This window comes from Brachyhypopomus gauderio, chromosome 15, assembly GCF_052324685.1.
Source record: "Brachyhypopomus gauderio isolate BG-103 chromosome 15, BGAUD_0.2, whole genome shotgun sequence".
Classification (NCBI taxonomy): domain Eukaryota; kingdom Metazoa; phylum Chordata; class Actinopteri; order Gymnotiformes; family Hypopomidae; genus Brachyhypopomus; species Brachyhypopomus gauderio.
Window position 1 is genome coordinate 11367285 of NC_135225.1, and position 13303 is coordinate 11380587.

The 13303-nt window shown below is 40.6% G+C and overlaps 1 protein-coding gene across 1 annotated transcript in view; it reads left to right on the forward strand.

Moving 5' to 3' along the window:
- Window positions 1-2255: 2255 nt before the first annotated feature.
- prim2 (DNA primase subunit 2) overlaps window positions 2256-13303 on the forward strand; it is a 44780-nt gene continuing 33732 nt past the window's right edge. Inside the window, exons 1-7 of the mRNA XM_076975387.1 lie at window positions 2256-2328; window positions 2807-2960; window positions 3086-3198; window positions 3538-3629; window positions 4298-4418; window positions 6717-6812; window positions 7181-7318. Of these exons, the coding sequence (XP_076831502.1) occupies window positions 2816-2960; window positions 3086-3198; window positions 3538-3629; window positions 4298-4418; window positions 6717-6812; window positions 7181-7318 (705 nt within the window). The 5' untranslated portion in view covers window positions 2256-2328; window positions 2807-2815. The remainder of the gene's footprint in view (window positions 2329-2806; window positions 2961-3085; window positions 3199-3537; window positions 3630-4297; window positions 4419-6716; window positions 6813-7180; window positions 7319-13303) is intronic.

Below are 13303 nucleotides of genomic sequence, written 5' to 3' on the forward strand. Positions count from 1 at the left end.
AACCACAACTCAGGTGTGCATATAAAAGCAATAAAGTGCCTTAAAAGTGTTAATTCTACACAGTAGGATACAAGTTAGTGTCATCACCTTAACTAAGTGTGTTAGAGCAAGCAATATAGAAATATGTCAGACCGGGTTTGAGAGACATGAATTAATGAATATCAAAATAAATGTACTAATAAATTTACACATACACCTAGACAATCCCCCAAATTTCAGACCCCATGCATTGCTTTAAATGAAATCTAACAAGTGGATTTTGTACTGCAACCCAGTGTGTAATGGTGTTATAGAACATAGGCCAACCCCCCACTGCTATGAGACATGTTGGTATTATGCCATTTGTGTGTAAATTGTCAAAGGTATGTTCTGAGTCTCCATCTTTACAACATTAGCTAATGAATAGCCAGTAACAAACAGTAAACAACTGAATTGCAATAATACTGAATGAGCAAAACAGTTCATAATGTACATAAGATATGGAACAGAATAGCTTCTCCAATCTCAAGAATTGGTTTTGTCTTAAGCCCCAGGTAAGGCCCATCTGGACTTCTGTTCTGAGATACAGAAGCATTCCATGGATCCGTCTCATTGAGTGCAGTTACACTGTGCAGTTATTGATCGGGCTTCAGCTGCTTTTGTTGCCATGGTTTTCCTGTTCCCCAGCAGCTGCCTTGGCATCCTCACGTTGCTTCTCAGCGTCTCATTCTGCTGCCCCTGATTTACTGCCCTCGCTGGTGAGACGTTGGGGGTAGTGGTGGAGAGGGACTCTTCCCCTTGGCATGCTTTCTTAAAGTGCTTGGCGCTGTTCTCCAAACACACAGCTTCATGCTGAAAAGCCCTAGGAGAAATGTTCCCTTTTGCTGACAAAACATGTCTTGTCTTGCAACTAAGCCGCATGTGATAAATAAAGGCCATTTAGTCGCAAATGTTTTGCAAGCGGTGTTTTAAGCAGAGGACGGGGAGCACGTCACGGCAGGAGCAGGATAACCTCTAGGGCTGCGACGACCCTGCGACGACCCCTGCGACGACCCCAGCACCCCACAGATCTACACCTCCCTTACATGAGTTGGTGTCTGACATGATCAGATTTCATGTGTGCGTTTGCAGGAACACCAACTTCCCTTCCCCCTTTCAAAGCCCTTGATTCTGAAGTGTAGGTTCAGGAAGTTCCCCCATGTGACTGATTATTATGAAGACTGGAACGCAATGTGCAGATATGTGCGTATATATAATACATCAAGCTTGTGTGTTAAACGCATTGTACTCACCACATGCAATCAGGCAACTATCCAGTATTAGCCAGAGGATGACAGATGGCGAAGTTTATTCCATCTGCACTTGCAGAGAGCCTCCCACCCTCCACACCCCCATGTAGCTCTGAATAATATTACTTTGGATGACATTCTGTCATATAAGTACACTTTAGGTGTAAACAAACAGTGTAAACAGGGAAATGAGTAATTTGACCTGAATTGTAGTTTCAAGTGGAGCTGAGTAAAAAAAAGGTTATTGTGTATAATCCTTGAGAAGTTGAGTCTAAAAAATAAAAACAAGCCTACATTTTTGCTTTGGAATATTTTCTTTTCCTTTCCGCATAAATCGGTGGGAACGTTTGGGTGCCTAAGAACTCTCATCCCAGCAGAGACACTGACACATGTAAAGGCCCAGAAGAAACATTACTGTGATTAATTGCCTACATTCATACGTGTCACCATGGACGTAGTTTTGATTTCATAAGTGGGGGGGACACAATCTGGGGTGGCGAACTGTTGAGCGGGGGGGGGGGGTTGAATGAAAATTGTTGAGCGCTGTGAACAAAAATTGTTGAGCGGGGGGGGGGGGGGGGGGGGGGAGCTCGGAGCTGCATGATCCTAGTGCTAGATTTGTCGCTATTTGGATATTGTTTTTTTAACCGTTAAAAAGTGGGGGGGACATGACTTCGTCGCTACTTAAATATTTGGTTTTAACTGTAAAAACTGGGGGGGACCAAAACCGGCTTTTGAAAAAAAAAAACTACGTCCGTGCGTGTCACTACCATATCAAAGTATCTGGTGATCAGTAGTCAGAAACTGTGGAGACCAGTTTCATAAATACAACAGCACATACAGCACTCTGAATCAAAAAAACACCTGTAAGGTACATGCCACTAATAAAGTAACTAGTGCATGCAGCGCACGGCATTGCGATCTCTGTACACACAGGGGCGCTGTGATATTTACACAGCAGAGCCGATGGGCGTGACGAGTGCGTTACGTCATTTACCCGCGCTTAGTTTGTACCAGCTTGTTGGCGGGCTTCTGGCGTTAGGACGTTGTACACTTACGGGTTTGTATATTTATTATTTCTTAACATTAAAATAATTTTCTTTAAGAATTGTGTAAGCTTTCTGTGTATTATTTCGTGTAAACGAGCTTTTGTGGTTGATGAGCAGTGCCGATGTTCAACATTGACACCCATGTATTTATTACTTAGTAGTAGCAACTAGCCGTTCTATGATCTAGGATAACTCTATTACTAGGATCAGAGGAGTTAACTAGGATGGCTGATTAGATAAATACCTGCTTGCAACTTTATGCATCAAATAAGCCAGCTAGCTATACCTCGGGCTGCTTCGTGTTATTTAGCTAACTACGTTGCGACATGCTATAAAGTAAACCTTTCCGAAAGACAATAGAAAAGCAGGCTATTGTTCTCACGTTATCTAGTTTGGATAGCTAGATGTATTATATATATATATATATATATATATATATATATATATATATATATATATATATATATATATATATCCCTGTTGGAGCAGAAAGCCAGCATGCAGTTCACAGGCAGGAGGAAGAAGGTGACCCTCAGCCCCCAGAGTGAGCTGTACGGCCACTGTCTCCAGTTCTACGTCCATCCTCCCCTGGAGAACATCTCACTCGTCCAGTTTGAAACCTTCGCCGTGGAAAGGCTGAAGTGTAAGTTCTCACTACTCTGCCGCTACGTTAACACTTCCCCGTGCTTTCTTAGACTATCGGGTCCTTAAATGATCAGTGTAATGTCCCACACACCAAACCTCCATCGTCTGTGTTATTTCTTCAAGTGTTGAAGACCGTGGAAAACCTTGGAGTCAGCTGCGTGAAAATGTCGGACGATTACAAGAAGAAACTATACACTGAATGCCACAATCTCAATTTCCCCCTCAAAACAGAAATGGTAAGGGAAACATGTACGATTATCCTTTAACACAATCATTTTTAGATACATGTAAACCTCTTCTTCTCAATTTACGCTTTGGGATCTACCAGATCACACATTTTTTGTACATCTGTACCAGGTAGTCAAGTCTAACAAATTCCCAATACACCTGTACTAGGTGGCCAATTCAGGGTTCTTAATGATTTGGATTAAACATTTTGGAAGTTAGGATTGGAGCAGCTAAATGTGTCCATCCTCTAGTGGGTCCCAAGGACTAGGTCGAGGAACACTGATGTAACTCACATTGTACCAGTGGTTTAGTGATGGTGTTTATTACATTCTACTGTGCTGAATAAGGATGACAAAAATCAATCTGGACCAACTGAATATGAGAAGCGAAGGAAAGACCACATCTCCCATTTTATTCTACGGCTCGCCTATTGCCAAACGTAAGTGTAAGCTGTTTTTAATCCTCAAGTTAATCTAGTTTGGGTTTTTATATGGCTAATGTGCACTTGTGTCTGCATTCAGTTTAATTTATTGTCATAAAGAGGGTGTGACTAAGACACATGTGGTCTACAATTTACACAGAAAACGAAATGAAGGAAATATAAAATGGTAACAACAGTGCTAAGACAACACAGGTTTATATTGAAATATTATGCATTGTAAACTGTGCAAATGAATCGGCTCTGGAATATATGCAAAACAATTTATTTTACGTTGGTGTCGAAATTTTTGTGCAATATACAGTGAGTCAAAAAAAATTGTTCTTCGTAGTAGTACGTGTATGAGAGAATTTCAGCTGTGCAACTATTGTGTACAAAATCCAAGAGAGAAATGTACCACAAAAACAAATCTTAAGGTGGCTCAGGACACTTGGGGAGGTTTAGATGTTTATGGGGGAAAGATGTTTTTGAGACAGGTTGTGCGAGATCTGAGATTTTCTAGCTGTAGAGATCCACACTTTAATGGCTTGGTAATGGAGAAATTGTTATTCTTACCAATGTTTTATTTTAAATGTATCATTTGACATTTTCTCATTGGTGTTGGCTGTGATACAACAGGTTTTGTTGTTATTGAGATGGAGAATAAGGTGGCTTAAATCTTATTTCAGGGAGGATCTGAGGCGCTGGTTTATCCAGCAGGAGATGGATCTGTTCCGCTACCGCTTTGATGACCTCATCTCAACGTACAAGACCGAATTCCTGCATAGAAATAATCTAAGATATGACCCGGTAAGGCTATTTGTCTTGAGCTTTATTGTACTACTTTGGACTGAAAAAAGAAAGAAAGAAAAGCATCAATAGAAACCAGAACATGTCCTAGACCGCCTCGTGCTGTGTGGTTTCCAGAAGTGTTTTCTCACCAAGGAGGAGTGGAATGCTAAACCTGAGACATTCTTGAGGTGTCTAGTAAATATAATTTTTCTCTAGAGATAATGCCTTTACATGTGGGTATTCAGTGGCAATTTTCGAACCACTAGGTTGTAGTTTTTTGGCTGTTAGCCAAGATTGAGTGAGAGGGCGAGCGTTTCCTTTGAGATGGTCAACAGTAATACCTTTCTGTTGGAAGTATAGATGAAACTGCCTTACAGAGAACAAAAGCACGCTGCATTTATTATTCCTCCTGCAGAATAACTAACTGATGTGTCAAATCACAAAGTGGTGTTACCTTTCCATTTTAACCCATACACATTAAATTAACTTATTTATGGGCATATAAATCATTTATCATATACATTTATGGGAATAGTCAGTCATCATTTTAGTGCTGTCATTAATACAAATTTTGCTATATCAGTAAAGGGCAGTCATGGCCTGGTGGTAGGGAACTGGTCTTGTGACCGGAGGGTTGTGGGTTCGATTCCCAGACCTGAGGCCATGACTGAGGTGCCCTTGAGCAAGGCACCTAACCCCAACTGCTCCCCGGGCGCCGGGCTAGGGCTGCCCACCGCTCTGGGCACGTGTGATCCACAGCCCCCTAGTAATCACTAGTTGTGTGTGTGTGTGTGTGTGTGTGTGTGTGTGTGTGTGTGTGTGTGTGTGTGTTCTAACTGCACAGATGGCTTAAAAGTGGAGGACAAATTGGACAGTTGACAAAATATGGCACATTTACATTAAAGAAGAAACAAACAAAAAAAAAAGTTTTCTCTGTTTGAATGTAACCAGTCCTGACCAGTACTGTAAGTGCACTGGATGTATTTTGAACAGCAGGTGGTGCTGCATGCTAATTTATGGACGACCAATACGTTTATCACATTTTCAAGAGAGCACTTCTAAGAAACCGTCTAAACCCAACCACCCCCTGGTCTCTTGAGGATTTTGTGATAAAAGCAGTTCTCATCTATGGCCTGTAGGTCTGAGTAATACATTAGACTTTTCAATAGATTCAGTATTTAAAAAATGTATCTTCATGTTAATGTAAGTGTCCCAGCGTTGAGAATGTGCCCTACAGATACAGTGAATCAACACAACAGTCACCATATTGACATGGCCACCGGTGGTGTGATATTGGTCTAAGACTGCTAGTGAAATGAAGCTCTGCTCATGTAAACACTGCAGCCTGACCGTCTTATTCGATGTAAGGGCTGAGCGCCCATGACGACAGCCCCATTAAAATGTGCTTCGGGCTGATCTCGATGGACTGTTTGAGGCAGAGTGACTGATTACACCGAGCCACTGTTTCTCATTGTGCTCTGGTGCACTTTTTTTGCAATACCACATGTGTGATGTCAACTTTGGTACTAAAACACAGACATTTTTTTAAGAGTACATGTTATTAGCAGGATAAGCAGTCGATCCTCATGATGGTTTTGTAGTGTGTTTTGTTTTTCAAAATCATCCTCTGCAAGCTAAATTTAGTCATGAAGGGTGTGTCTGTCGTTGAATTGTCAGACTGATGCTTGAACTAGCCTATGCTTTGATACACTGCTTGTAAAGGTATTGGTTCAGTACAGTTTCATAGACTCACTAAAAGCTTAGTGTCATTATACGTATGCATTTCTAAAATCTCTAAAAAGAAAGACTATTGCGTTTCAGAGTCCATGTCAGTGCTGACAGACCTTGGTTACTCTAATTGAAATAAGAGCATATTGTAAGTTTTAGTCAGTAATATCTATTGGGAACAAATCATAATATATTTACAGTGGTGATCCAGGACACAAACATAAGACAATATCAGTTAAAGTGTCTATTGCGTACCCATCATGGAATGATGGTGATGAAGGAGCATTGAGAACTGTGAAGGTGTTTTGTATTTGTATTAGAATCATTTATGGAAATAAATGGAGTATTGTTTGAGTGAACTAGCAATATTGTTTTTATGTCATTTCCAATATCTAGGAATTTTAGTAAAAAATGGGATTAAAAAAACCTTTAAATACCAAAAACCAGTATCCTGATTTTTAAATAGTGATTTTACGTCCAAACTGAAACTGTAGTGTTCTTGACTTCATTTTCGACGTTGCTAGTTTCTGAAGCCTGCTGCTGGCTGAAAGTAGCCCTGACTGTGTCCGTTTCTCCTCCTGTGGGCAGATAAGCGCTGATGAGAAGAAGCTGCTAAAAGACAGACTCATTAACTCCACTTACGGTTTCAGTGGAGCCACTATATCAGAGCAAGACTTCTACAAAGTAAGATGACAACCATCTTAACAAAATCGAGAGATGTTGTTGATTTGTGAGTTCTTACGGAGGCGTGCTTTACATTTGTGTTCAGAGTAATGTTTTATTCAGAAAAGCCTCCCATGGTGTATTTAAATGCCACAACTTGCATGTATCTCTTTGAAATTAAACTGCACTCAGTTTTGATTAGCTTTTAATGGCAAAATTGCCTGTAGGTTTTGTTTTAAATGGAGCAGTATATTTAAGGACTTAAGATGTCTGCTACTGGCTGAGTTTAGCAGAAAAGGCATGCGTTATCAGATTAAATAAAACAGAACTTCCAGCGATAGGGGGAAACCCTGACTTGGAGCTGTATTAAGACTTTTATTTTGGCACAGGTCCCGTTCCAAGATGCCCTGGATTTGGTTCGGCTGAGGAAAGTCTTTCTGCAGGCTGGCTATGCATACATTCCCCACCAGGATATTGTCACCATTGTTCTGAATGAATTCCGTACAACACTCTCAAAGGCACTTGCAGTAAGTCCTGTTTTTATCTGTTTAATGTGCCCCCCCCCCCAAAAAAAAAAAAAAAATCTGATTTTGAAAAGACATTTTTCTTTTATGTGGAACTACAGAAAGCTTTGGCTGACATTTATCTTAATGTAAAGAAGGTGCCTCAAGTTTAGCCAAATCAGCATATGCTTCAGAAATGATGCATTTGTTGTTCTTCGTCCTGTCATTTATTCATTGGATATGTGACATGAAAAATTGTATGGTGTTAACTCTTTATTTTAACTGATGATACTGTGAATTGCAATTTGATTCCAGATGCAAATCACCCCAGCTAGATATAATGCAGAATTATTGGTGGTAGAAGAGAAAGGATTCAGCCCAAACACACACACACACACACACACACACACACACACACAATGGTTTCAGCCTTTTTAATCTGCTTCTTTATTTTTTTACAACAACTGTATTGTTACTCCATTTGGAACCATTTGTGGGTTGGTATTAGGTGAAATAGAAACTGGCGGTGTAAAGTAAATGTAAGTGTGTGAAGTGTGCATTATGGGGATCCGTCTCCATTATAGGTTCCGTGTTAACTGCAGTGTGATGCCAGACTACTAATCTAAGTGGATGGAATTTGCTTCACTTTGTGGTTCTCTGTCACTAATGCTTCTTCGTTGCTTATTAACCTGTTCCGATGTCTTTTTCCCAGCTGGGTAGTTGAACCGAAGGAAGTCTAGACGAATGTGTGCAAATCACGGCTCTGATTATCTGCAGGTTACAGGAAATGTATTCTAGAAAAAGAGTGTTGATGCTATACAGTATTTTTAAATGGCTGTTTGGGGGGGGGATCAACACAGTGGATGAGAATTCCAGCCATCAAGCAACTTATTCAAAGTCCTTCTCTGGCCTTTTAGTTTTCTTGTTGATCAAACTGCTGTAAATAAACCAGAGGCAACCCCACTGCTGTGATGTCTTCCTGGGCCCAGACAGGGCCATGTTCGTTCTACCAACATTTACTGTAGAACGCCATCGTTTGGTAAGGCAGCAGGAAGCGTAGTGCACTGTACAGGGAACATGTTGTCTAAGGAACACAGTTCTTTCAGGGCCTTTTAATGTGGCCATCCCTACACTGATATTTATTTTTTAAAGCTTCAAAACTTCTCCAAGTGTTGGGGACCAATTCCCTGCTTGGTACAAATGCTGTGTGTGTGTCTGTCTGTGTCTGTCTGTGTCTGTCTGTGTCTGTCTGTGTCTGTCTGTGTCTGTCTGTGTCTGTCTGTGTCTGTCTGTGTCTGTCTGTGTGTCTGTCTGTGTCTGTGTGTGTGTGTTTTTGGAGTTGCATGGGAGGTCTTGCAACAGCTTTGAGACCAGTGATGGACTGGATGTTTGAGATGGAGCAGATTTTCCTTTTGTGTTGTTAATAATTGGTAATAAGGCTACTGGTTTCAGGGGGCTTAACTGGGCATGCTTAACTGGGAGTGCTTAGCTAGGCATGTTTAGCTGGGAACGGGTAGTGGTGAACACTCCAGCTTATGGGTCACTTTCACCCTCATTAGAATTATGTTTCTTTGGAAATGAGGTCGTTATAAGAGTGGTGGTCTGGAAGCGATAGAAAGTTCTGGACATTGTGGTCAGCCAGGTGAGTGATGTGTGCTCGTCTCAGTCTGCCTCCGCTCTCTCGACCAAAGGCACTTGTGATGCTCTCTAGTCTTGATAGATAAATAATAGCAAGTCTGTTTTCCTCTATGCAACTATTTGTTCCCTTCGATGCTTGAAAGTGGTGAATTGGTGTTCTTTGTGGGCCGGATGTTGAGTGCCTCGAGTGACAAATCATAGTGTTTCAGTGAAGTGACTAAGATCAGCTTTGAGACAGACACACTGCAGAACGGCTGTCTTTTCCACCCTAGATTTGTGATGCCTGCCCTGCAACCCTTGCTCATTAATTGTGTCATAATTACAACATAATTTCTGCCTACATGTATTATCTGTCTGTAATTTCAGAATTCATGACTTGTGCCATGTTTTCCAAGTACCTGGCAGTTGGACCTGCATTTTGACTTTTGCTTACATGTGCTGAGGCTCAGCAGCGGTTCTGGCTGTAAGGCAGGAGAGTTTTACAGCTGCATGAAACGGGCACGTGAAGGACAAATGAAAATGTTCTTCAGTTTTGAAGATCTCAGTGGGCAGATGACTCGTGTTCTGACCACACATCTGCCCGTAGACCCCTTTAGACAGCTGCTGGTGGATATGTTTGGTTCAGCTTCTTTGACGCAGTGAACTTTCCTCTGTCTGATGTAGAAAAGACATTGCACCTCACTCAGTGTGAAGACATATATTATTGTATCTTGGCAAATGAGAACACGTGCCACCTTCAGGGTTTCTTGTCTGTGGTGTTTGGAATAATAGGCACTGAATAAAAAATGAAATATGTCAGTCTTCATATGTCAGATGCCGTCATAAATCGGGCCTGGAATGAGACATTTATGGTGCTCTGAAACGTTTTCAAGTAAAGCTGACATCAGTTGCCAGGTTTCAAATCCATTCTGACATTTGACATGAGGTATCCAACTCCAGGGTTTGCTTTGTTTGCTGAATGGAAACAAAACCATATTGCGTGATAATTTGGCAGGTTGTGGGCATACGGTGTGAGATGTCAGCTTTGACAAACGGACACCAGAAATGAGGCTGTCTGACACAGCAAAAGCAAGAATCCCAATCTTGCATTTTGGGTAATATGCAAATATTAATCACCATTCCATTTAACCTTTACCTGATTGAAGCAAGCCCTTGTTGCTTTGAATGTCATTGATTTCACACTGATTTCAGTTTTTGTTGAGTAGATTATTTCGCTTCATTTTTCTTGTTGTGCAGGTCTCTAGAATCTGATTCTATTGGCTCTAGCTACTCCTAGTGTGAAAAGATTCACTCAGCCAGTATTGCATGTCTCGTGAAAATAAGACCTGATGTAAGGAGACTTTCTGTTGTATCAAAATAATTGACACTCAGACAGAACCCGAAGAGCATGCATGCGTTTTAAAACAGACTGACCAGGAGAAATAAGTGTTTCCTAATTGATCTTAAATCCACTCCAGTTAGTAGAGAAGGAAGGAATTAAGCAGGTCAAGGAAAACCTTTGAAGAACGCCAACAAATCAGATCTGGCTTATGTGAGGCAGAATGCCTTCAAACCAATATGCCTCTTTGTGCTTGTGAATATGGGATGATTGACCCTGGCATGCTGAGTTCAGTGCAGTAAAAACCTGCTGGATTTCTCAAGCTCAGCATCATCCTTTGTGTATTTTAAAATAGCTCACCACACAAAAGACCTTCAACAGGCCTGTGGTCAGAAACGACACACTGAAAGAGGTGAGGGGGAACTAACATGAACAGTGTAGATTAATAGGCTGTCTACAGCAACTGACTGACTGTAGCTGGGTAGAGTGCCATGGCGTCGGTGGCTAACGGCGTCAAACTAAGTTTAGGTGTATCCTATACATTCACGCAGCTTGACGCAACGGTAACCTGATTCCCTCACATAAGAAGGGGAGCTTTAATGGAGTGGTCATTCAGGAGAAACAGTCTGAGGAAGCAGGGATCTTGTGCTGTATACTCGAGTGAATGAGAGATTTGTATTGCACAAAGGGGTGGTCACCACTTAAACCTTGGCAAAGACTAAAATAGATCTTCAGTGGAGAAAGCTGCAAGCAGAAATGGTATTGACACTTAGTCTTTGGAAAAAAAAATATGGTTTTGAAAGTGTTACTGTATGTGTTTGCGTAAGGCATATACACTATTATGTTAAGGTATTTGTCAGAAAGGTGATAGGAAGGATTGCATAATGAATACTGTCAACATTTTTTTATTCTAATAGGTATGATCACATGTCATTGGCAAGGTTAATTACATTGCCCATTTCATGCGCAAGGCAATTCAAGTTACTTTACAAATGAAGGAATTAAGGACAGCTGGTTTAAACAATGTTCTTAGAAAGCAATATAGTTGAAATAAAACTGGTCATATATAGAAACATCAGGATCTTTAAGTGGAGTAAATGTTTGTGGTTGTTGGATGTCTTTTTCCTTGCTCAGAGGATGGATGGAGAAGGCAGGAACCTCAACGATGGTTTTCTGGTCAAGCCCTCAGTGTCCAGCCCAATCGCAGCCTCTCCTCACGTTTCTGACGTACGGGCTGTAGAGCTGGATGTTCTTATAGGTGCACTGTTCATTAAGTCAGGAGATATGGACATTCTTTTAAAAATGCCTGTTCACATTTTGAATGGAAAAGCCAGAAAATGTCAAAGGTTTTTATGTTTGGATGAGGTGGAAACATTGTTGATGAAGGTGTTGATAAAGTTGATTATTGATGAAGACAAATGCAAAAAATGTTTGATTGGAATGGTTTTTCTCAAATAAGCGATAACACACAGACATGTATCTGAGAACTGTTTGGAAATGCACTTGGCATTTGCCAGTCATTTTAATTAAAACCCAGTGAGAGATGAGTAACTCCAGTCCTAGCTGGTTTGGATACAGTTAGATAAGAATGAGCGTTTGTACTCACGATCAGTTATATGATCAGTCATCGGTGAGTTCTGCAGCTTAAAAAACACAAATAATTACACAATTTAAAAAGCAAAGCAAGTCTGGTACTCCAGTTCTTGTTTGTTACAAAACTGAAGTAACGGCTAGATTAAACATAAATTTGAGTCCTGATTTTAAAATGTCTATTGTGGCTAAATAGTTCATATTCCAGCCTTATATCTGCTTGCTGCTTCCCCCATGAAGTTCTTTTGATGACGTTGAAGTGGTGACCACCCCTCTGTGCAGAACATCTCTTATTCACTTGAGTAGCCAGCACAAGATCCTTGCTTTTTACCTCAAGTTTGATTAGCTAAGGGGTTCCTAGCGATTGCTTGAACATGTTAGACAGACACATTGGCTTTTAGCCTTTTAGTGGTTTTGTATTTTATATGATTTTGTAATATACTGTTAGTCTATGTAAGGGTAGAAGATTGGGTGTGTCATGCTGTAGTGGAGCTTCAGTGGGTTGCATGCACTCATGGCCAACCATGCAGAACCTCCATAAAGCAGTAATTGTACCCAAAGATATTGTATTGTTGATATTGTAAGATTCCTCCACTCTTATTAGGCTAAACATTTACATGGTGCCATTTTCAGAGTCAGTTAGTATATATCTTACACTTTAAAAAGGTACTGCTTGTAATTGTTTTAAACACATCAGTCCTATACCTTCGTTATTGCCTTTTGCAGTGCATCAACAATTACTGCTTACTGCTGAGATATTTACTATCACTTATTTATTTTTTAGTTGTCCTGTGATTACATTTCCAGTTCTATGTATTTGTGTTGTGTAGGTTAATAGGCTTTCTCACACACATCTTGAAAAAGCAAGCTCTGTCTCTGGTCATTTAATCCCTTAGTGAGAACTCTGCTCTGGTGGTTATTTTCACATTAGCCAAACTTTTTTGGCTTTTCCAGTTGGTAATATTTTGTAAGCATTTTTATGATGTGATGTGTCAAAGATGGTTTTTCCATATAAACATTAAATCCTGGTTTCATTTCACCCGTTGCTCCCAACACTTCCAGTTGCTCCGCTTTTGCGTGTTTGCACCTAAGGGATGGGTGTCCCAGTTCCTGGTTTACAGGGGGCATAGTGTTAGCGTTACATGATCCTCCAAATTGGCTTATCAGAGCCACAATACAAATGTAGTTTTGTGAGAAATTTCTCAGAATGCCTTGCGAATCATGCGAAAGTGGATGCGGAAGCAAAGAAACAAACCTGCTTACTCCATTAATATAGACATAAAATTTGTGATAACCTCTGTTATATTTTAATGTTGTTTTGATGTATTATGGTCCTTTTCCTCATAGCAGGCATATGATATTTGCTCGTAGTATGCCTGTGTTTTGTTACCTAGCTAGCTAATGTTACCCTGTTATTGCTGCTTTGTGCATGACACTACCGTATTCCACATCCCGTTTTGAAG